Consider the following 24,658-nt stretch of genomic DNA (forward strand, 5'->3'; position numbering starts at 1 on the left):
GAAAGACCAGTAGAAGTGCTATCATTTGAGACATGCCTATCCGGCAATAAACTGTCTAAATTACATTTAAAAAACTGATTCAAGAGTATCTACAATATTCTTTGATGATCGGCTCAAAGAACATACATACGAAAGTCCCAGTTAATCTACAATATCTTTTAAAAGTATCATGTAGTCCATTTCTAGTAGATCTTGGTGCCTAAAAGGAAAACTACAGTTTAAGCTTAAAATAATCAAAACAACACATTAAAGCCAGAATACTAATCTATCACCAAATAATGGCTTTATCATCTTAACCATATTTCCTTCTCATATACTCTTAAGTTTCAGAAAAAGGATTTAAAGATCCTTACATTTTCTTCTCCTCTACTACTTTAAAAGTCAATGGCCAGCCAGGCATGTTAGCCCACACTTTTAATCTCAGCACTCAGGAGGCAGAGACAAGTGGATCTCTGTGAGTTCAAGACCAGCCTGGGATACAGAGTAAGTTCCAGGACAGTCAGAGCTACATAATACAGAGATCAATCCTCTTTCTCTTGCTCTTAAAAAAAAAAAAAAAAAAGCGCTAATGACCAAGAATTATGAAAACAAAAAGAGTGCAGATCAAGACAGGGAGTGGCAGCTATGGTTGAGAGCCTGACTGGACCCTGATTCTCACGTTTATGTAAAAGGTATGTGCTAAGCAATGGAGCTGGCCTGCTCTAAAATACAGTAGAAATACATAAGCATTTCCACTGAAAACAGGAAATAAGAATCTAGCCAACTTTAGAGCATAATCCCAAGAGTAAATCCCAAGTTTCTGCCATTCTGGTAGAAAAATGGAGTGTTCATATTTTTTGAACATTTTAGCTTAGTTTTAAGAAGTATTCCTTCATTCAGTCCTGACTTGAACTCAATGAAGAGTATTATAGATATTTTGTAGCTGAGAAAACGTCAGAGACCTAGTAACTTGTTTAGGATTTTGTATCAAAGCAGTCACATAAAATGTCTGCCCTGATTACGTAACTTCAAAATTTTGATCACATTAAAACTCAAAAGACCGGCTACTCTCTTGAGAAGCCCACACCTGTCATGGAAAATGAGTACTGTATCCTTTCTTTGTGCCTTTCTCCCCTATAGTTTTTGTATTAAAATCCTTCTTTGGAAGGGAGGGATGCCTAAGAAGGCCAGAGCAGGATGTCGAGTAACTTCCTCTAACAATCTCTGCCTTGAGACAGGGTCTCTGACTGAACTAGACGTCAGTGCGTCAGCTAGGCTGGATGACCAGCGAGCCCTCAGGACCCATCTGTCTCACCCTACAGTGGTGGGGTTACAGACATGTTCGGATTCTTGTTGGCATTTGAGAACTGAACTCAGGTTCTCCTGCTTACAGACCACCAAGCTATCTCCCTACTTCCTTAAAATCTTTACAAATTCCAACTGTTTGAGGGAGAAAGAAAGAGGAAGAAGGAAAGAGATTATGCTTTTTCAAAGGAAGCATTAAATTTACAGAAGAATTAATCTCAATTAATCTGAAAACTGATCAAGAATGAATCTGGCTCTCATCAAAATTGTATTTCACAAATATACCACATTAACTAAAAGGAGGAAACAATCAGTCAGGCATACTAACTCACAAAAAACATCTGACAAAAGACAACAACATTTAATAGTACTCAGTAGAGCTGAGCATGGTAGCACATGCCTTTAATCCCAGCACTCAAGAGGTACAGTTTAAGGCCTCTGTGAGTTCCACGCCACCCTAGTCTACATAGCAAGTTCCAAAGAAGCTAGAGCTACATAATGAGACCCTGTTTGAAATAATGATGATGATAATCAATAAGCCATTTATGAAAAGTCCAGAGTTAACATATCACTTAACAGAAAAAGATGGAAGGTTTTCCTATAAGACAAGCACTACAGGAAGGGTGCTCTTTCTATTCAATGTAGTTTGCAAAATCTTAGCCCGAGCAATTGGGTTAGAAAAATAAATAAACATCATCAAAATGGGAAAGAAACAAAGTATGATTTGTGTCATATGAAATATACTCAGCCTTACCAAGAAGAAAACTCTGCCACACGCTACAATGTGGATGAGCTTTCCAGACATTATACTAAATGAAATATTCCAGTCAAATATTGAATGATTCTACATATGAGGAATCTAAAGCCATTAAATTCAGAGAAACCAGAATGGTGTGTGAGAGAGTACTGTGTGATGAATGCAGTCCCAGATGTACAGAATGACATTCCGGAGATCTACCTGATACTGCTGTCCATACATGCAACTTTTATGCATCTAATATTGTTATCATTTTCAACTTTCACTTAGTAAAGACACTAAGATCATTTGATGTTAAATAATATATAACTCATGACTCATTGTGGAAACTATTAAACAATACACAGTTGAAAACAATAATTTTAAAAAGCTATCCACCTATGCCCCACAGCTTCTGCAGTGAGGAATCTTGGTTTCACATAAACACTGACTAAACAATTCTACTTACCTTGGCTTGTCTCTTTTTTCTCTTTGCCTTTCAAAATCTCGACCTCTGTCCTTTCCATCTCTTGGTTTTTCTTCTATCCTGTCTTTCACTTTATATTTTTCTTTGTATTTTTTCCCCAGAATGATATCTTCCAGTATAGGAGGAGGTGGACTAGGAGTCCGTGGCCCTTTCTTTTTACTTTGGTTGCTTTTTGAAGTCCTGAAGGTACACAAAGCTACAGTTAGAGGTCTCCATTTCTGGAACCCCACCTGGATGATTCTAAAGTGCGTTTTAAAGAGCAGCAACATTCTTTTCAATTACTTGCCCCTTTACTATGCTGTATAGTGATAACCGATATCCAGGGGAAAAAGTGAGAAGGAGCAAAGAATTTATTTACTGTTATTTTTTAAAACAATGCTTGTTAGTTATATCATTCCAAATGGTAGTTTCTAAGAGAAGTTAGGGACAGTGGAAGGGTTTCAGGAAAAGACCTAACATTATAAAAACCACTGCTAAAGTTGCATTTTTTTTAAAAGCTCATATAGAAAGGTAGATGAAAAAGGTATGCATGCCTGTAATCCCAGCACCTGTGTGGCCATGGTGACGCATGCCTGTAATCCCAGCACTTAGGTGACTGAGGAAAGACTGCTATGAATTCAAGGTCACTCTGTGCTTCATAGAATACCACTAAGTCAGCCATGACCACAAATCAAGACACTGTCTCAAAACACTCTCCCTATAAGAAAGCTAACACAAAAAGAAAGCTACTACACCAATGTAACTATTATAAAAACCTTTAATACACTTCAATACTTCTGTGTCTCTTCCTTTTTAAATCTAGTCATTTAAAACCAGATATACATGTACAAAAAATGAGGCTGAACTTTTATCTTATATCATATATAGAAATTAATTCAAATTGTGTCAAAGATTGAAACATACAACTCAAAATTTAAAATTCCTAGAAGAAAACATGAAGGATAAACACTTCACTTGGCAATGGTTTCTTGGCCACAACCCTTATGTTGCAGAAAAGCAACAGATGTGACTATAGCAAGCAATCTCCAGTGGCTTCTACCAGAGTCTCACATTTGTCTTCAAGTTGCATATTTTTAAGTCACAATCATTCTACTAATAATCGCAGTGTACATGAAAGTCTTTTCTCCCCAAAGTATCTTTACATAAATCTTTTTTTACAGTTTCAAAACAAAACAAAACAAAAAAAACCAAAAACAAACAAACAAAAAACCACCCAGCATTGCAATATTCTTATGAATGTATCTAAATTTATTCCTGTTTTCTGTGTGGACACTTTTGAATACGCCATCTGCTCTTAGTGTCCATTGTCTTAGGACTTTAAGGAGCCCCTTGTCTTCATACTTCTAGTGAGGTTTCACTGGAGCTTATTTCATGTGACCTTGAGTTCCCTGCAGTCCCAAGATTCATTGACTATATTATTATAATGGATAGTACAGTTCTCAGAATTGCTGGTAAGATTTTTAAAAGATTAAAAGCATAAAAGCATTTGACTCATGGTTAGCTTTCAGAAAATTGAGCTCTCTTTGTCCATATCCCTCTGTTATTAATGTAGACAGGAATAGCCACTTACATAAGAAAGAGATTCTTAAAATCTGATGACGGAATCTTTGCATCCTTATCTTCTACCAATAACCATAATAGCCACAAACCTCAATACATTATTTATGAGATTATAGAAACTCTTTATGTACAATATGGTAATAAATGTCTCAATTTCTAACTTTTTCCCACTTTAAGGAGAAACTAGACAATACTTGTCATTCATGCTAAGATTTAAAAGGTTAATATATGGAGGAGTTCTTCACAAAAATTTATTTCCACATTACTCCACATAATAGAGACAAGCTAGATGTTCACCATTCTTCCTCCTGGCCCAGCACTGAACCACACTCTCTACAGTACCGTTCTCTTCAAGGATTTCCATATACCAGGCTACTGTATACCACAGAGCTAAATAAGTACAATATCCAGTTATTTCTCTTATACATCAACGTGGTCAGTGGGTGCATAGTGCCCCCATGTGTAGAGGCTAGAGCTCTCAACCTCATGTGTTACCCCTGTGAAGGCTGCCCACCTCATGCGACGGGTCCCTCATTTGCCTGTAGCTCACTGGTTGTCCAGCTAGCTCCAGGGATCCTTCCGATTTCTGTCTCCACAGTCAGAGACTACAAGTGCACACCACTATGCCTGTCTGTTTACGTGGGTTCTGGAGGTCAAACTCAAGTCTTCAATGTTGCAGGCCGGCACTCCAGTGGCTGAGCCATTTCTCCAGCACAGAAACATCCATTTTGATTCCATATGCCTGAGAAACTGCTGCTGTGTTAAATCACTAACAACATCTTAGGATTTAGCTATTAATATTACCAGAGACGTCTTAAAGAATAATAATAAAATAATAATAATTATTATATGCCCTTAATAAAATAAGGGCAACATCAATGTGTGTATGTGTGAGGGGTGTATGTATGTATAAAATAACTACAGAAGAGGCCATGATTTTGAAAGAGGGTGAGAGGACATATGAGAAGTTGGAATTCTCAAACTTAAAAAGTAATAAATTTGGAATTTCTTCATATCACCTTTAAAAACACAGGGTTGGAAAACAAAATTCTACTTTACTGAATTATTTTCCAAATGAAGAGACTGAGCTCAGCAAGATCTTGCACCATTTTAAAGTCTACTGGTTATTCTTTTAACAACACTAAATCAATTACTTCCTACCCGTGGCAGAGAGCCCACTGTCCACTTTTATCATTTTTACATTACTCTGTAACTATTTTGAACAACTTTAAACACATTTCCTACTTCTCTTTATGAAAGTATCTATACAGAAAACTTGGCCTAGGTTAAAAAAGCAAATGGTCAAACAGAGAATGCATTTGATTCTAAATCACACTGTAATGCACATCTCCAGATATTATCATACTAGACTAGAGTGAGTATCAGAGAAAGAAGTCAGTTTTCAGAGTAAAGCATGACTTCATTTACCAGTAATTATATCTGTCCATTATTCTAACCTAAAAGGACCAATGAGTCCTTCTGTCATTCAGTTGATTCACTAGCATTGCTTGAAATAGCTTATTCAATCTTAACAGGAAGTCCAATCCCTGAGTTTAATATGTCCTCCAACAGTTTATAGTATGACCAGGCAATGAAATTAAAAGTAGGTTACCTGCATGTCACAGACGTAGCTCAGTGATACAATGATTATGTAGCACATCCAAGGCCCCCCATTAATTCTCACACACACACACACACACACACACACACACACACACACACACACACACACCCTGACCATCTGACAGATTCAAGGGCACAAAGGCTGACAAGGTAATCAGAAGGGCAAAGTACCTGCTGCAGAAGCCCGATGAACTGAGTTTGATCTCAGGGACCCACGTGATGGAAGGAGACAAATGACTACCAGAGGTCAAAAGCTGTCCTCTGACCACCTTGTGCTTGGCGTGCTGTGGTATGAGCATGCCTACTCTCCCATACACAATAGTAAGAAATACTAAAAATAAACACTGTACTTGTGTAGGGTGTTGTTGGTACACATCCACTTGATCCCAGCACTTGGGGGGTAGGGGTAAGACCTGACACCAGTTCAAGGAAGCTTCAGAGATGAGCCTGAGCTACATAAGACTGTCTCAATTAAAAAAAAAAAAAAAATCTATACTTAATTTAGTGTTTTCCTTGTACTTTTAAAATGTACTGTTTTACAGAACCTTCTGCTCTATATTTTAAAGGTACATCTTAAGGGCACTAACATATTGGAATATAGGAAATATAGTACTTAAATCAATATGATGAAATTCAAATCAATAAATCAAAGGGCACTAATAACAAATAGTAAAAGATTATATGAAAAACTGGATAAAATTAACCCTTTATATCTAAATAGTTATTAAAAATTTCTATGAGAAGAATAAACTTCAAAGAATGCATAAACAGGTAAGAAAAGGAAAGGCTGCTTGGGTGATACAATTTGTTGGACAAATGGATGACCTGAGTGTAAGTTGTATAACTAACAGTCAAGAGGAAGAAGAGCAAGTCAGGATAGCTCACACCATTCTAAAGGTCGGCCTCTTTCATACCCTTCACAGTATCACTCAATCCTAGGAACAAAGAGGGTCCCAAGAGCGTCTGCTACAAAGCAAAAGCTCCAGGCAAAGGAGGAGCTGTGGGAAGACAGAACAATGAACCATCAAGGCCCAATTTTCAAGAAGCTTAAATCTAATAAGGGCTGTAAAACACACATGCCATAGCTGAAATATAATGCAAACAGCAATTAAGACGAAAAAGAATCTACACAAATTCTGATAGGGGAAAAATTATGTAGAGTAAGAAAAAAAAGGGGAAACCTAACAGAAAATTTAGAATTTAAGCTAAAGCCTGCAGGACTGAGTATTGAGAACTAGGCAGACAGGACAGAATTAAATTAAATAAAAACATCGACAAGACAGAAAAGGTCAAAGCATAAATGTCATTCTTAAGGAATTTGAGTTTCATTTGGAGAAGAGAAAATCAGCTTTTCAACAGCATAAAATTTAACTGGAATTGTTCTTTTAAGATTTCTCTTACAGCATCTACAAAGCAGATTGTCTGAGGTATTCAAGTGAAAATCTGTATGCTTTGTTCAGAGGTGGGCATCACATTATGTAGGCAAATAAAGTAACTGAAGTCTGAGTTATGATCTAAAAGCAGGAGATAACGTGAGCTTTATTGTGGGTTCAGCTAAACAGGATTTGCCAAATAGTATTAGAGCATGTTTTTAGTTAAAAAAAAAAAAAGAAATTAGTGTATGTACCTTAATTCAAAGTTATATAGTAGAGGGATATTTAAATGTCTCCTGTCTTGTTCTTAGTCCTTAATGTAATTATATTTCATTACACCTATTTTTATTTCTTTAGCTGACTGCTATAGTAAATACACAATCAAATGTACATATTGCTGAGTGCATACTTTAAAACAACTAATCTCTTGACATGTAAACAAAAAAATAAGTAGAACACTCCCTGTTCATAATTGATAATGCTTTAAAAATGAAATAAAAAACGTTGGACAACAGAAAGATAAATATGAAGTATAAATATTAAAAGCTAGAAAATGTTAAGAAAAAAGGCAACCTGAACAAAGAAAGTTGTAGTAAACATTTGTGTTCCAATTCAATATATAAAAACATTACTTACTTTGCAAAACGATACATATTGGCTAAAGTATAAAAAAAAGAGGCATACACACTACATACACAAAATCCCAGAGTTAGAAAGCTCTAGTGTGTGAATGTGATATAGATATTTGTTTCATTGTGTTTCAGAATCCCCTTCTATAGTTAAGTAGTTCTGCTAGCAACCCTGCTGAAATATCCTGCTCTCTGGCACTGAAATCACCCTACTGACCTCTGGTGGTCCAACAGTGGAGAAGCCACCACTGCAGCCTTCCGCTCTTTCTTGCTAGTTGAAGATGCCTTGGGGCTTGACTTCCGCTTTGGTGATTTACTAGACTTTCTCAGAGAAGGTGATGGGGACAATTTTGATCTAACCACTTCTGGGGAAACCTGTCAAAATAATTTAAGTTAATTCAGAAACTCACGGAACCAAAAATAAATAAATAAATAAATAGATAGATAGACAGACAAATAAATAAATATCAAATATCTTAAAATAGTCGGGGGAACAAAAAAATCAAAAAACCTGAGTAAAAAAATTAAAAACTAGTTTAAAGTTAAAATTTTTCAAAATTTCCTCAGGAAAATCAGAAATTATTTCCAAATGAATTTCCATACCTTAGAAAAGTGGACAGGGCAATCTAGAAACAGCATGGGCCTGATGTGTAGAACTCATTTTGTATCAGGCTGACAGGTACAGGCAATGGAGTGTCAGTTTGGTTCAACAGCAAAAGCATTTTGAACTTAACAAGTCATGTAAAGATTGAATGATTACTCTTTTATGGTGTAACTGCTATGTGGGGAGCTGAACAGTTTATCACTGTGTTAGTACGAGGTAAGCTACAGCATGGAGCTGATTTCTGTGATCAATATGCACATCTATGTTAACAACACATTCACTTCAATACACATACCTCCTTTTGAATGATAATTTCTTCCCTCTTATCCATGTTTTCTTGTTCCAACTTCATTAATTCTCTCTGTATTTTCTGACGCTTCATTTCCAATGACAACTCATGAACATAATCATAATTAATATCTCCATTGTCAGAATCTTAAAAATACAAATTCCATTATTTGTTAGACACTATTATAATTATGGACAGAGAATTAAGGCTTTTCAGCTAATTTTTACACAACTTTTAACAGTACATTCTTTCATTAGAATAGTATTTCTATGAAAAACTTAATTCCTTCTGAAAATCCAATATTAAGGTTTCTATATTTCTAAAAGTGACCTACAGTTATCAGATGCTTGGGTTTTTGTCACAAGAGATTTTGAACAGCTAAAATTCAAGCTAGAATGTAGCAGTGGTGGAGTATTTGCACTGCTTATGGCCATGACTCTGAGCCCTAGCACTGAAGACCATGGATGACAGCAAGCCCAAAGTCACAATTAAAGTACTCAGCCACCCACTGGGGACACTGAGGCCTTCAATCCTTCATACAGGGTAAGAAGAGCTCTGTCCTTGCTTTAGACCCTTTACTAAGGTAAGGTTAAGCCAGGTGTTTCGAACATTAGTTCTCCAATTCTATCTTTTTTATTGTGAGACAACTGATTTGTATCTAAAAGGAAAGTTAACTAACTTTAACACTAATGTGTGCTAATTTTGTTTGTTTGTTTGTTTTTTGAAACAGGGTTTCTCTGTGTAAGGGCCCTGTCTGTCTTGGAACTTGCTTTGTATACCAGGCTGGCCTTGAACTCAGATCAGCAAGGCGTTTGCTGTCATGCCTGGCCTGGTCCCTGTGTGCTAATTTTTAAGGAGGTCTAGCATTTTCATTTCAATTGACTTAAATTATCTCTTTATATTAGAAGCAACCATTCATTCAATGGATCTGATGTCATCTTTCATGTCCAGTCTTTTCTGATGAAAACTTCTGCTTGTTTGTTGTTTTTCAAGAGAGAAGGAAAGGCGAGAAGGGGTCTATTATAAAGATCTCTATTGCAGTATATAGTTGTTCTCAGTGTTACGGCACTCAATCCTTTACCCAAGAAACCTGGAGGATGGAATCCACTGACTTCCACCCTAATCCTTGACCACACTTGCCTTGACCACAAGCCAGTGTGCTTCCTGTACACCCTTAGCATTTTAGACTATTTGTCACACAGAGGTAAATAAATAAAATGGAATTAAAAAAAATCACTAAACATAGTCCCACTTGATTACTTTAAACACAGGAAAATAGGTATCATTGCTGCACATAGTTCAAATGCATTACAACACCAACTGTCCATCCTAGCCTGGTGTGGGGCTGATAACTGTATGTTCATTATCTGAGTGACTGATTACACATCCTATGTATGGAGTATGATACTAAGTCACTGGAAAAATATTACATATGATAACAGTATATTTAACACAGAAAAAAAGTTAAACTATGTAATAAAAAAGATGCCAACGTAAAAAGAAAGGTTGACATTATTTAAATAGATTTCCTTTCTTTTTTCTTTCTTCTTTTTTTTTTTTTCTCTGAGACAAGGTTTCTTTATATAACAGTACTGGCACTCACTCTGTAGGTGGGGCTGGCCTCAAACTCACAGAGATCTGTCTGCTTCTGCCTCCCAAGTGCTGGGATTAAAGGCGTGTGCCACCACCTCCCGGCCAATAGATTCTTATTAATAGAAAAGAAGATTCTAAGGACATAGACAAAGCAATTCACACAAACAAAAAGACATATAAATAAGCCTTCTACGTGTGTTGTGGAGCATTTTTAATTACAGTTTGGTAAGGCGCAAGGAAGGGTCTAGTGACAGATGGTAGTACATCTAGCCTATAAAATGATTTACTAGTATGGGTACAAGTCTTAAGAATATTCATACTCTTTAATATATCAAGACTGTTTCTATTTATTATCTCAAAATAGGTCTTAAAAACTATAAAAAGGACTAAAGACTAAATATTTGAGATTTCCCTTTGTTTTTATGACACACTCTCACTTAAAGTCTTAAACAAATCCGAGGACAAAGAGAAATAGAAATCCCCTTTAGAGCCCTCAGTGGCCACCTCATAGTGTCAACATCGCCGACAGCTTAGTGTTGCATGCACAAAATTCCCACTACAACAACAGAACTGCCAGGGACACTGGCTCACATCTGTCAATCCAGCACTGGGAAGGCTGAGGCAGCAGGGTTATGAGTTTGAGGCCAGGCTGAACCACACAAGGAGATCCTGTATCAAAACCAGGGAAAGAACAAAACCCCCAACAGAACTACAAACACTGCCATATATATACACAAGGTCTCTCCATGTCACACACACACACACAGCTCAACTATCTTCACTTTAGTATCTGCAAAGCATTTCATAAGCTAAGTACACCACAGCTTCGGGGCCAGTCTCCTCCTGAGGGATGCCATGTCTTGTTGCTATACACAAGGCTGAAATGGTAACTGCCTTGACTCAGGAGTGCAAATATTTCTCTATGAAATTTCTCAAACTAGGTTTGCTAGAATCAACATATAATTCCTGTTTTTACCATGGCCAAACTGGACTCACAAACAACTTTACCAATGGAAACTACTACTTAAAAACATTAGTATTTTCATTTTTGTGAAACTAATGAGTAGACAATTCTATCTTTGCTTTTATGAACCTTTCCCTGCAGTAAATCTGAACACTTATTAGCCATTTCTAGTTCTTAAGCATTATCTATTTAAAATTCCATCAGTTTTTAAAGCTGGACTGTCTTCTTTAATATCTGTGACAGTTCATTATATGTTTATATGGTATCTTTTATTAATGCTTACATATGTCAAATATTTCTTCTGGTGTAATATCTACTTTTAATTCCTTCATTTAGTTATAAACCCACTTTTAATTTTCATATATTCAAATCTTCTGTGGCTTTGGGGTTTTATAGTTTATTTTAGGATAATGAATCTGCCTCCAAGATTATCAAAGTACTTTCATGTATTTTCCTCTCCTATAATGATATGTTTATTATTATTTTTTTTATGTTGTTCTACATGATGAACAAATAAGGGAAGAATTAGGAAACAAGAAGGAAAAAAAACCCACAACCATCATGGGAGAGGGAACATGGCAGCAGGTAGGCATGGTGCTGGAACAGCAGCTGAGAGCTCACATTCTGATCCACAAGCTGGAGGCAGAGAAAGCTAATTGAGAATGGCCTTGGGCTTTTGAAATCTCAAGGCCCACTCCCAGTGACACTCCTCCTCCAACAGGCCATACTTTCCCAAATAGTTCCACCAACTGGGGACCAAGCATTCAAATAGATGAACCTATGGGTCATTCTCATTCAACACCCTCCCACACTTGTATGTACAAGGAATCTACACATAAGAAAACCAAAGGTATAGAAAAAGAACATATAATAACTGCACTAAATTGATGAGAAAGAAGGAAATCCGGTTTCAAATTCAATGTAATATATTGATTTTATATAGTAACAGAAAGGCCTCTTACACAGAATGAAAGAGCAATAAATCCTTCAATATATTAAATAATTTGTCAACTGCAACAGAATATTGTACTTTTACTGTTATTTTTATAGAAGAGATATTATAAAATCTCAATGAAAATCATAAACAAAATCCCTACATGTTCTTAGAAACAACATTTTCATAGACAGCATTGGTAATTTCCTCAATAAGTACTTTTCCATCTTAGTCTTGCTGCATCCTCGGATAACACTCTAAAATACAGTCACAAGTACTTTAGTCTTGTGAGCTCTAGGTCCTTGTCACAAGACTGCACTCAGTCATTGTAACTCATAAACAGTATGTAACCAGACAGGCAGGGCTATGCTCTGTTGCAAACTTATCTGCAGTCACAGACAACAGTCTGTGTCCACATATTGTAGTGCCTCGCACTGTCTGTTTTCAGCACACACTGAAAAGGTACTGAAGTTCTTAAAGCTAAAACTCTTCAGTAAAGATATGTCATATTAAAATTCATTCAAAAATACTGATTCCTTGGTTAGAGTGCTCACTCACCAGAACATCAAAGAGGTAGAGAACAGAGATTTTTTTGGTGCTTAACTGGCAAGACAATGAGTCAAAAATAGTTTTTTACATTTTCATAAATAAATATCAAGATTCAATTATTATGTAACTTCAGTTTCTTCTGAAAACTTAAAGCCAACAATTTCTTGAATATAACTTTAACCATCTCATTTAAATTATTTTCTGTAAAAATTTAGATTAGATTTAAATTTTTAAAACTTAGTATTGCGGAACTTGAAAGTTTATAAATGGAAGAAATCCCAAAGGATATAATAAAGTTCTGGAAGTGGGGGATAAAGAATGAGCAAGTTGAAATAGGTAATATAAACCTCCTTTCGCCCTGAACTGCTACTATATACCTGTTTCTGCCTGAGAACTCAGTTCTAATCAATATGATAATTCTGAAGCAATGTGAAGGTGACAGTTGAAAGCTCTCTCAAAACCCGCACTAGGCCAGTGAATGATCAAGATTCTACAAGCAAAGCAAAGATTTTCAAACTCACCATCTCTGTTAGTCTCCCATTCTACATTTTCTTCTTCGCTTTCTGGAGTTCTCTCCTTAACAATTTTTATGTCTTCCTTGTCTCTATGTCTCCCTCTTGAAGATTCTTTCTAAAAAGGACATATATACACAAAATTCAAGTTACCATCTGTTTAAGACATTATGAGGCCATTATTGAGTGCACAGCATTTCCATTTCACTCAGCTTTGCTTCTGGGGGATGATCTGTAAATGTCATTTACATGAAGCCCCATGAAGAGAATTGATTTTACTAAAGAACAGCAATATGATAAATGTAAGAAGGAGCTCACACATTTTAAAAATGCAAGGAAACCCAATACTTTGATGTTCTACTCCATACTAAGCTACTATGTGAAAATCCACTGGGTAAAAACCAGTTTAAAATGGCAAAAGTACAATGGAAAGATGCAAAGTGACCACATATAAAATCCAACTTTCAAAGATTAAACCAGTGAGCAGACTCAACCATCTAAAATGGATGCCCTAAATCACAGCTACTTCCCTATATACCAAAGGATGAGCTCAAATTCATTGTAATAATTTTATAAAGCTTTGAAAAAGACTTTTTACAAACCCTATTTGGGGTTAAAGCAAATGATATTTAAACACAACTAACGTACTAACTCTTAATACTATAGCTAAAATACTATAAAATACTAGGGTTTGTATATTCAGCTTAATAGTAACCTACACTCCAAACTGGAAAACAGTATTTCAATTTATAAAGTAATTCAATAATTCAACTGAATACCTTGTTTTATAAGATTCCAAACCACATTTTATTACGGAGTGAGAAAATGACCAAAGCCCCTCACAGTGACTTATCACTTTTATGTAATCATCTAAACACTACGACTGTCAGTTAGATTAATTCCTTAACTTCCGAGTACTTCTAGTCATAAAACTTAGTTGCCTGAAACACAAATTATTTTTCTTTAAAGTTTTCTTTTTAAAGAATCCCTCTTTAATCCCAGCACTCGGGAGGCAGAGCCAGGCAGATCTCTGTGAGTTCGAGGCCAGCCTGGACTACCAAGTGAGTTCCAGGAAAGGCGCAAAGCTACACAGAGAAACCCTGTCTCGAAAAACCAAAAAAAAAAAAAAAAAAAAAAAAAAAAAAAAAAAAAGAATCCCTCTACATTTTATACATTTAGGTATAACTTACAAACATTAATTCCAAAATCACATTATATGTTTGCTTGCCAGACAACACAGGCTGACAGAGGACTATATAAGAATATGCAATATGATAAATGTAAGAAGTAGCTCAGACTTCTATCAGGGGAAATTTACCAAAGACCGAGAAATAAAGAAATGGTGTTCGTAAGATGGCAAAAGGAAGACAGTTCTGTAGCATAAAGTGCAGGCTCTGGAACACCAGGAAGAACGGACCTATGTCCAAGGCAACTTCTAAATGGTCTGTGATTTAAACCCCCAGAATACACAGCATACACCCATACTGAAAGTACTTTTTAACAAGAAATTACCTCCAAAGTACTGAATACAACAACCAACTTTCTAAGGTGCCACACAAAACCCAGCTACTAATGTAAATAACAAGGATTACAGAGTAGCAAAACACACAAGGATAATCTGTAATCCTGTATGTCATGTTATTTAGATCACATTATGAACTGGAAATACAATAATCAATAGATTTCACCAGTTATACAGCAGTTCATATTTATAGGTTTAGAACTGTCTAATCTTGAGTTGCCCATGTTTTTCAGTGCAACTCCGACTCTGCCCAGAGATCACACAGAACTTCCATTACATGTCATACAGTCTGTACTCAGGCTTCAACATGTGGTAGAATTTCAAGTTAGAAGATTATGTCTTTTCCTAATATATAGTAACCATTCTACTTAAAACATCATAATACAGGAAATTATCTTGATAACACTGAGGCTTTAGCTTATTTACAAGTGTGCTGGCTGGCTTTATGTCAACTTGACACAAGCAAGAGTCATCTGAGAGGAGGGAACCTCAATTAGAGTATGACCCTTAAGATCCAGCTGTAGATAGGCCTGTAGGGTGTTAACTAATGATTATGCGGGAGGGCCCAGCCTCTTGTGTGTGGGGCTACCCCTGGGCTGGTTGTCCTGGGTTCTGCAAGAAAGCAGGCTGAGCAAGCCGTGAGAAGGAAGCCAGAAAGCAGAGTTCTCCATGGCCTTTGCATCATCCCCTGCCTCCAAGTACCTGCCAGGCTCGGGTTCCTGCCTTGACTTTTCTTAATGGAAGAACCCATGACTTGGGATATATAAGCCAAATAAACCCTTTCCTCCCCAAATTGCTTTTGGTCACAGTGCTTCATCACAGCACTAACCCTAACTAAGACAATAAGAATATCCTATTCCTCCATTTCTCTTCTTATTAGCTTATAACTTGTTAGGCACACCACTCCTTTATCACATATGTGGCATGGTCTTCTTTCAGCTTCCTTAATTTCCTTAACAGAATGGCTTGATATCTGCTTTGAATCTCAAACATACTTGTTAGAAGTATAACCTTCTTATACTTTATTGTATACTCTAAAGTTAGTATTCATATTGGAATGCTGTTAAACAACCACAATATTTTGGGCCAAACACTTCAGACCAGATTATTCAAAATTTTTAAAAATGTAAAAGCTATTGATATAGGTTATCCTGATCAGAACCTGATAAGATTCTTCTGCTAAAGACACCACACACCCAAGTCACAGAACATGAAGAAATCTAGCTGGTACTAAACTGAAAGCTTCATCCCTAATGGCTAGCTTTCACAGTGCTGGAAGATGTTATGCATATTACAAGAGGAGAAAAATAATCATCAGTCTTATCCAGCTGTGAATCCTGTAGGCTATGATAATGGCCCGTCCAGCAAGATACACCTACTAGCACAATACTGACAAAAATGCTATGGGAGTAACCAAGCACTTTTCTGATTGGACTGATGGCCCACGCCACGAGATGGAACTCATACCTAGCACTATCAATGAGGCCAAGAACCTGCAGCTAGATAGGTCACAGGCCCAAGGGGAGATTCTATTATTCTGCTAAATGGATATAGCATTAAAATGACTTCTAATGACTTATTGCTATACCCATAGATCTGTACATTTCTAAACCCTCACAGAGAAGCATCTTCTTGCAGTACATAGCTGATCCAAGTGTAGAAAACAAGAAACATCAAAGTGCTCGCTCTGCCCTAAATGGGACAATTATATATCACACCTCTCCCCTTAAGGGTCAGGGACCTTTTCAACAGCAGGGGTAAAAGACTGTAAGAGCCAGAGGTGGTGGATAGCTTCAACGAAACAGTGTTTTCTGGGCACAACAGGACAGTTGCACATATGAACTCACAACAATTTCAACTCATGCACAAGACCTGCACAAACTCAAGCCAGACTAAATCCCATAGTGGAATAGGGAAGGTGAGCATGAAGTCTATTCCTAGCTAAGAAACTATTGGCATTTGGTTGCTCCTGGGAGAAAGCAAGCCCGTTTTCTTTAATAGTGTGACCCTGATGCATCAATAACATTCCAGAGCAAGCCCCATACCCAACACAAGCTGGATGGGTTTAAGACGGGAGGGGGTGAGAGGTTTGGGAGGGGGTCTGGGAGGTCCGGTGGGGTGGGGTGGGTCTGGGAGGTATGATGATATTTTGTTTGTGATCTAACAAATAAGGCTTGCCTGAAGATCAGAGTGGGGAGCTAAGCCACTAGTTAACCTAACCATAGAGGCCAGGCAGTTTTGACACACACCTTTAATCCCTGCAATCAAGAGGCAGACTCTGTGAGTTCAAGGCCACCCTGGGCTACACAAGACTGATCCAGTCTAAAAGAGGCAGTGGTGGCACACACATTTGATCCCAGCACTCGGGATCTCACACCTTTAATCCCAGCACTAGGGAGGTGGAGACAGGAAGTGATATGGCTGGCAGAGAAAGGAATATAAGGCGGGAGGAGAGGAGACAGGAGCTTCCTTTCTGGCTGAGGAGTTGGTGAGGTGAGAGGTGGCTGTGGCTTGTTCCTTTGTCTCTCTGATCTTCTAGCATTTATCCCATCGCTGGTGCCAGGTTTTTATTTAGACCAATTAGATTCATGCTAGAGGGAGGAGGTGAGGGAGGAGGATGAACATGATCAAAATATATTACATGAAATTCTCAAATAACATTAGTAAAAATTTCAAAGCATACTGAACAACAATGCAGTCTATAATAAAACACACTAATATTTTTCTAGTAATACCTAAGAATTTATCAACTGAGTAAGATTTATAACCAGATCATTTCAATTAAGACCAAGTTGTGATAACTAATAAGTCTGTGCCTAACTTAGGAAAGTGTTTTAGTTTTCTTCGATTTCAGAGATCCAATGTTTGTGGAGTTTTAAATTACTTTCAGGTAATATTCACTTTTCTTGAACATTTACTTGTGAGGCAGATTATGTTCATTATAAGTCTTACCTTACATAGTAAGGAGACATTACAAGGAATCTGAGATAAAAATTATTGGGGCTAACAATTGAAAACCAATATTATAAGTGGGTTAGTAGCCAAATAAAATGTTGTGTTTTTGAAAGGAACATTTAATCCAATTCCAATCTTACAGAAGAAAATGTCTAATAACACTATATAATCATACAAGTTCTTTATTAGAAAATTTAACAGGGAAAAAATTAGCTCCCAAGGTTTCCAGTGACAGCTATTCCTATTTCTAGAGGGCTCTGGTTATCAGAAATTTTTCTTAATCTTTATCTCTCAAAATTCTATAAGACTAGTTCTAATCTCTGAAGTTATGCAAAACAGATCTAGTACTTCTACATGCTTACTCTTTATATATTTGGACATCATTACTAAATCCCTTCAATACCTTTTTCTATCAGACCAAGAGCCAAAGGCACCTCATGTTTATCACAGATTTATATTTCATGATTTTCATACTTTCATTAAGCTACCATTCTTCTCTATACTAATATGCTGTTCTAATTAGCTTTCTGTTGCTATGATAAAACACTGACCAAAATCAAACTGAGGAAGGAAAGGGATTATTACATAGAGAGAAGCCAAGGCAAAAGCTCAAGACGAACTACAGCAGAGAGCACGGAGGCATGCTTCCCCGGGCCTGCTTGGCAACCTTTCCCATACAGCCCAGGCCCACCTGCCTAGAGACAGCGGGCTGGGCCCTCCTACATCCATCAGCAACTAAGAAAATGCCACACGACATACCCAGAAGTTAACTCAAGGGGGCAATTCCTCAGTTGACGTGCTTCCCTCTTTCCAGGTATGTCAAGGTAACAACTGATGCCGATTATGACACACGACAATATTTCAATAGAACTGACCTAAGATTGAATAGTCACCATCAACAAAACAAAAACCCAGCAGGTCGCCATTGGTTAGACAGCCTGATGCTGAAGTTTACAAGAAGTAAATCAAAGTATGGAAAGAGAAGATCAAGTCTGAAGAGCTGAAACCCACCAGATTTCAATACTCAATATAAAGTGACAGTAATCAAGACACTGTGAGATCAGACAAATTAACAGAGGAACACATCAGAAAACTGAGAAATAGACCCTCACAGATAAACAAGTGATCTGGATGGGAAGCAAAGACAATTCAATGAAAAAAGGACAGTCTTTCAAAGGACGTGCACAACAACTAGGTATCCAGTGCTGCTGGACACAGACCTTACCGTTCTCACAAAAATTAACTCAAAATGGATCACAGACATAAATATAAAGAGCAAATCTGAAGGAAAATATCTAAATAATCTCAAGTAAGGGATTTTAATGATCAAGGATACAGTCCATCAAAGAAATAATGTTAAGTGGCCTTCATTAAAACAGAAAAGTTTCACACTAGGAAAGATACTGTCAAGAGAAGGAGAAAACAATTCAGAAAAATGAGGAAAAAGTTTGCAAAGGACATCTGCAAACATACAAACTATGTTATCTAAAACACAGAAAGGACACTTAAAACTCAACAACACAAAAACCTGATTAAAAGAAAAGTGTATCACCAAAATGAAGACATCCAGATGACAGACAAGTATATGAGAAGATGTTCAACATGGCAAGTCACTGTGAAAATTGCAGGGAATAAAAAAAGCTCATACTAGGCACACATTCACTGTCAGTGGAATGAATCCTGAGGGCTGTTGGGCAGAGACGGGTTTTATTGGGGGGGGGGGGGTGTCTATTTTCTCCCCTCAGATCCTTGCGCGTGCTCTCTCCGTCTGTCTGTCTCTCTCTCTCTGTATGTTTCATTGAGGACTGAATCTATGGTAGCACACAGGCTAGGCTAGGCAAGTGCTATGCCACAGAGATACCCACTCCCATTCTTTTCCTTTGTTTACTTAACAGGACCTCACTAAGTTACCTAGGCAGGACCTAAACTTGCCATCCTCCTGCCTTAGGCTCTCCAAGAAGTTGGTGTTAAAAACCTGTGTTGTCGCCGGGCGGTGGTGGCGCACGCCTTTAATCCCAGCACTCGGGAGGCAGAGCCAGGTGGATCTCTGTGAGTTCGAGGCCAGCCTGGTCTACAAAGTGAGTTCCAGGAAAGGCGCAAAACTACAGAGAAACCCTGTCTCGAAAAAACCAAAACAAACAAACAAACAAACAAACAAACAAACCCTGTGTTGTCAGGCCAGGCTAAACTAGTTCTTCCACTACCATCACCTCCCTCCCTCCCTTCCTTTCTTTCTTTTCTTTTACTTCTTTTTCCACACAATCCAGCAGCAACACTCCCAGGTATTTAGCCAAAGCCTTGTGCCCACATAAAAATCAGTAAAAAATGTCTGCAGAGGACTACTTATAATTGCCAAAACTGGGAGACAATCAACACACCTCCATTGGGCAAATGGCTAATATATAAATTGCTCTTAAAAAAAAAATTAAGTTTTGTTTTTGGTTTTTGGTTTTTTGAGAAAGGGTTTCTCTGTGTAGCTTTGCACCTTTCCTGGAACTCACTTGGTAGCCCAGGCTGGACTCGAACTCACAGAGATCCACCTGGCTCTGCCTCCCGAGTGCTGGGATTAAAGGTGTGCGCCACCACCGTCCGGCTCCCATTAAGTTTTGAAAAGAGAAATGAAAATTATTATACTTGATATCGTAAACAAAATGCTATTGCAAGCTGAGCATCCCTAATTCAAAACTCCAAAATCTGAAATGCCCCAGATCTGAGCCTGTAAGCACCAGCACAACAGCTGTCCTCACATAAAGGTTTCACTAAAAACAAAGGCACACAAAAACCAGCAAAATTACCTTCAAGCTTCCTGTACACATTACAGGAAATACAAACCAATTTCATATTGAGATAGGGTTGCCATCCTCAAGACAGCTCACTATGTATAAGCAAATAGCCTAAAATCTGGGGGTGGGGGAATCAAAAACTGGAAACACTTCTGGTCTCCAGCATTATCAGATAAATCATATTCAACTTTGACCCCTAAAATACGGAGACTGAGAAATAGAGAAGAGACTGACAAGGGGTAAGGGTAATGGAAGAGGAAGAGATAGAGACAGGAGTTCATAAGGGTGCCTAAATTTCACAAGAGAAATATAAATTAAAACTAACCCGACATACCATCTGACCCTCTGGCACACCAGCCCTAGTCTTCAGATTTATCTTGTTCTAAGACACATTAAAAATGTATAACACGCCGGGCGGTGGTGGCGCACGCCTTTAATCCCAGCACTCGGGAGGCAGAGCCAGGCGGATCTCTGTGAGTTCGAGGCCAGCCTGGGCTACCAAGTGAGTCCCAGGAAAGGCGCAAAGCTACACAGAGAAACCCTGTCTCGAAAAACAAAAAAACAAAAAAAAAAAAAAACAAAAATGTATAACACGTATACAGTCATTCGCCACAGCTCTACAGCAGGAACAACATTGAATAACCTAAATCCCCATGCACAGAAGGCATGGTCTAGTCAAACAACGAAACACCATGGAACTAAAAAAAGCCTAAGAAATCTCTCAATATATTGCTATGGAATGTAAGAACCTGTAAGAAAAACGTTTAAAAAGCCATGTGAAATATAAGGTCATCTTTTATGTATGAAAAACATTACACACAGCCAGGCGGTGGTGGTGCACGCCTTTAATCCCAGCACTCGGGAGGCAGAGCCAGGCAGATCTTTGTGAATTCAAGGTCAGCCTGGTCTACAGAGTGAGTTCCAGGAAAGGCGCAAAGCTACACAGAGAAACCCTGTCTCGAAAAACTAAAAAAAAAAGAAAAACATTACACACAAATTTATGTGCATATACACCGTCTCTATCAACATATGCATTTAACATATATAAATATACAAGTGCACGTATATACAGATAAAAGCAGAAGGAAAAATACATGTGGTCTATATGGAACAAGGCAGAGCAATCAAAAGATGGAAGCCAGACTTTTTAAAAGTAAACTGTCTTAAAACCACATTTTGTATATTTACAAAATTGAAAAGAAATCCCAATACTTAAATCAGAATGACACGGATTAATTCATGCATGTATTAATTTGGTGGTTTAAAACACAGTAACTAGCTAAAAACTCTATCGACCAAATTTAACAGATGTATCCCAAATAAGGCATACTCTAAGAACTACAAAGAGATTTAACTTCTCAATAACCTATGCATTAGTGCCTCTCCCATTTCTATGACAAAGACTAGACAGAAAAAGAACTGAACCCTGAAGAAGTTCAGTCTGGCTCACAGTTCGAGGGTACAGCTCACAATGGCAAGGAGGAAACAAACATCCGACCGGAGACCAGAAGCAGACCAGACCAGAAGCAGACCAGACCGGAAGCAGGGATGGGCTAGAACCCACTAGGCCCACCCTCAGTGACCCACTTCCTCCCATGAAGCTCTACAGCCCAGCTCCTTTTCCGGGGCGTATCCCCAACCTGCCGAATACAGGTACAACGCAAAATCATAGTAAACATATCCAAGAGCAATGAGGCATGCTCGGAATTGCATAGCTGCATAGGCTGAGGCAGGCGGAGCAAGAGCTCAGGGTAGCCTGGCCTACACAAGAACAGGCCTCCAGCCTCCCGCATGTCCCCGCCCCCCAACTTCCATCCCCAAGCCTCCCCCACCATAAACTTCATTAAAACATTGTAAAAGGCTTTTTTTGTTTGCTTGTTGTTCGTTTTTGTAATTCAATTGCCTGGTTCTGGAATGAACTTTGTAAATGTTAAAGTGAATTACAATGTCAAAAGGCCAAACACCTTGCAATTCACCAAAACTGTCCCCAGCTGAGGACCAAGTTTTCAAACACATGAGCCTGTACAGGGCATTTTACATGCAAACTGTAACACCTTGCTAGTAATAATATTGTCTAAATATAAAATCTGAAATAATGTAAAGAGGCACTAGAATTTTCTGCACAAGAAAGCAATACAATTGTAAAAGCCGTGAAATCCTAAATCTGAATGATCAGGACTTACTTGTCTGTTTTTAAGAGAAATACACACCTACTTCCTGATCGTGCTTAATGAAAGGCCTTAAAGGCCATGACTAACAGTAGTAGGCCTCTGAGTACATGTATGCAATGTGCTGGACACATGACTTTAACTACAGAGACTACTGAGGAGGGAGGTGTCAAAACAACACAAGATAACTGATAAGGATAGCCTAGCCACACTGGGAAAACACATCTGCAATACTATAGTTCACAAGGAAGGTATCCAGAACCTAAGAATTACAAATGTGTCATAATCTGCGGAGAAAATACATCACAAAACACAAAAACAAAGGGCCAATAAAAGGGGTGTGTGTGTATGAGAGAGAGAGAGAGAGAGAGAGAGAGAGAGAGAGAGAGAGAGAGAGAGAGAAATAACCCCCCCCAACAAAATTCAAAGACGTACAACACCATTAACTCTCAACAACTAAAAGTACTACATGCCTGCCCGCAGAGCTAAAATGAAAAGGCTCAACGATGCCAATGGTGGCAAGAACAGCAGCAGAAACTCACTGACTACATGGAGATGGAAAATGTAACAACTACTCTGCAAGGCTGTTCAGCAGTTTCTATGAGGCCACACTATGCATATGGCCCAGCCACGCTACAACTGGGTACTTAGTGGCGAAAACACGTCCATGTAAAGACTTAGACCGCACTCCTCAGTTCTATGTAAGTAACTGAAAACTGGAAACTCTCATGCCCATCAACTGTAACATGAACAAATTCTGCTGTATCACAGACTGCTAAGCAAGAAGAGGAACAAAGTATGAACACAATAATGTGGTTGAATTTTGAAATTATTAATTAATTACACTGAAAGAATCCAGACAGGGAGATATATACTACAGGATTCCAATCAAATGACAGCTCTGAACATATAAAGGATGGGGAATGGAGACATAATTTTGAGCTGACAGAAATACTTTGTATCTTGACTGTAAAGTAACACCTTGCTAAGAATAATATGTACATGTGTCAAAAATCAGACTATATATTTAGAATGGGTGCAATTTATTTGCACATTGTATCTCTCAACAAAGTAAGCTTTTAAAAAAGACTTGTGTCCAATATAAAGATGGCCCACAAGCTGAGGACGTAGAACATATCAATTTAGGGAAGTAACAATAATGGTGGTAGATTAAAGTTGAAGACATCAGCAAGAACTCAGGCTTAGCTCAACAATATAGACAGGTGGTCAATAGAAACACATATAATACTAGTTAGCATAACATACTTCTGTAGGCTGCTGGCTGAGACATCCTACCACCACCCAGATTTTGGTTTCTGATACCATTTTATAGTTACAGGAACGAGGCCACATGCACACTTGCTCTTCCTTGCTATGCAGGGCTAAGTGTGTGTGTGTGTGTGTGTGTGTGTGTGTGTGTGTGTGTGTGTGTGTGTGTGTAAAACAAGTTATTAATCCTTGGTATCCAGCCTTCAGGTGAGAGGAAGTCGAAGCTATCCACATGACCAGATCCACATGAAGAAGTGAGGTTTCCAAATGACTGGCATCAGCTTTGAGACACATGAACAGACAAGCCTTTCAATGAGTTTAATCCACTTTCTTTCAGCCTTTTGCTAAGGTTCATACATCAAGAAGTCAAGATGTCCATTCTTGACTTTCTCAATCTGGACAGGATTCACTAGCACAGCAAATGCTTGATACTATGTAACCATGTGGGGTTTCTTATGAAAGGAAACTGTATGACGAAAACAATGTCATAATTATCTCTGTACTGTTTGCTATGAAATTTCCACCAATAAACATATTTATATCTCTGCTTACACTCTTGCTCCTAGCCTCCTCTTCTATGTCTTATCCTTTTCAGTAAACACTTATTTGATCAATTTACTACCACAGCAATCAGCTTCCTGTTAGCTTAGTGCCTTTCCACTCTTTCTGTTTTGCAAGTACATTGTTTCACTCTCTTTTTTTTTTTTTTGGTTTTTCGAGATAGGGTTTCTGTGTAGCTTTGCGCCTTTCCTGGATCTCGCTCTGTAGACCAGGCTGGCCTCGAACTCACAGAGATCCGCCTGACTCTGCCTCCCGAGTGCTGG

The 24,658-nt window shown here is 38.0% G+C and overlaps 1 protein-coding gene across 7 annotated transcripts in view; it reads right to left on the minus strand.

Moving 5' to 3' along the window:
* Zc3h13 (zinc finger CCCH-type containing 13) overlaps nucleotides 1-24,658 on the minus strand; it is a 69,985-nt gene that overhangs the window by 28,458 nt on the left and 16,869 nt on the right. For all 7 annotated transcript variants that reach the window (XM_052732730.1, XM_052732731.1, XM_052732735.1 and 4 more), the window contains 4 exons: nucleotides 13,147-13,255; nucleotides 8,592-8,731; nucleotides 7,910-8,067; nucleotides 2,490-2,687 (listed from right to left, as the gene is read on the minus strand). In XM_052732730.1, coding sequence (XP_052588690.1) covers nucleotides 2,490-2,687; nucleotides 7,910-8,067; nucleotides 8,592-8,731; nucleotides 13,147-13,255 — 605 coding nt within the window. The remainder of the gene's footprint in view (nucleotides 1-2,489; nucleotides 2,688-7,909; nucleotides 8,068-8,591; nucleotides 8,732-13,146; nucleotides 13,256-24,658) is intronic.

This window comes from Peromyscus californicus, unplaced genomic scaffold, assembly GCF_007827085.1.
Source record: "Peromyscus californicus insignis strain IS unplaced genomic scaffold, ASM782708v3 Scaffold_12__1_contigs__length_115047231, whole genome shotgun sequence".
NCBI lineage: Eukaryota > Metazoa > Chordata > Mammalia > Rodentia > Cricetidae > Peromyscus > Peromyscus californicus.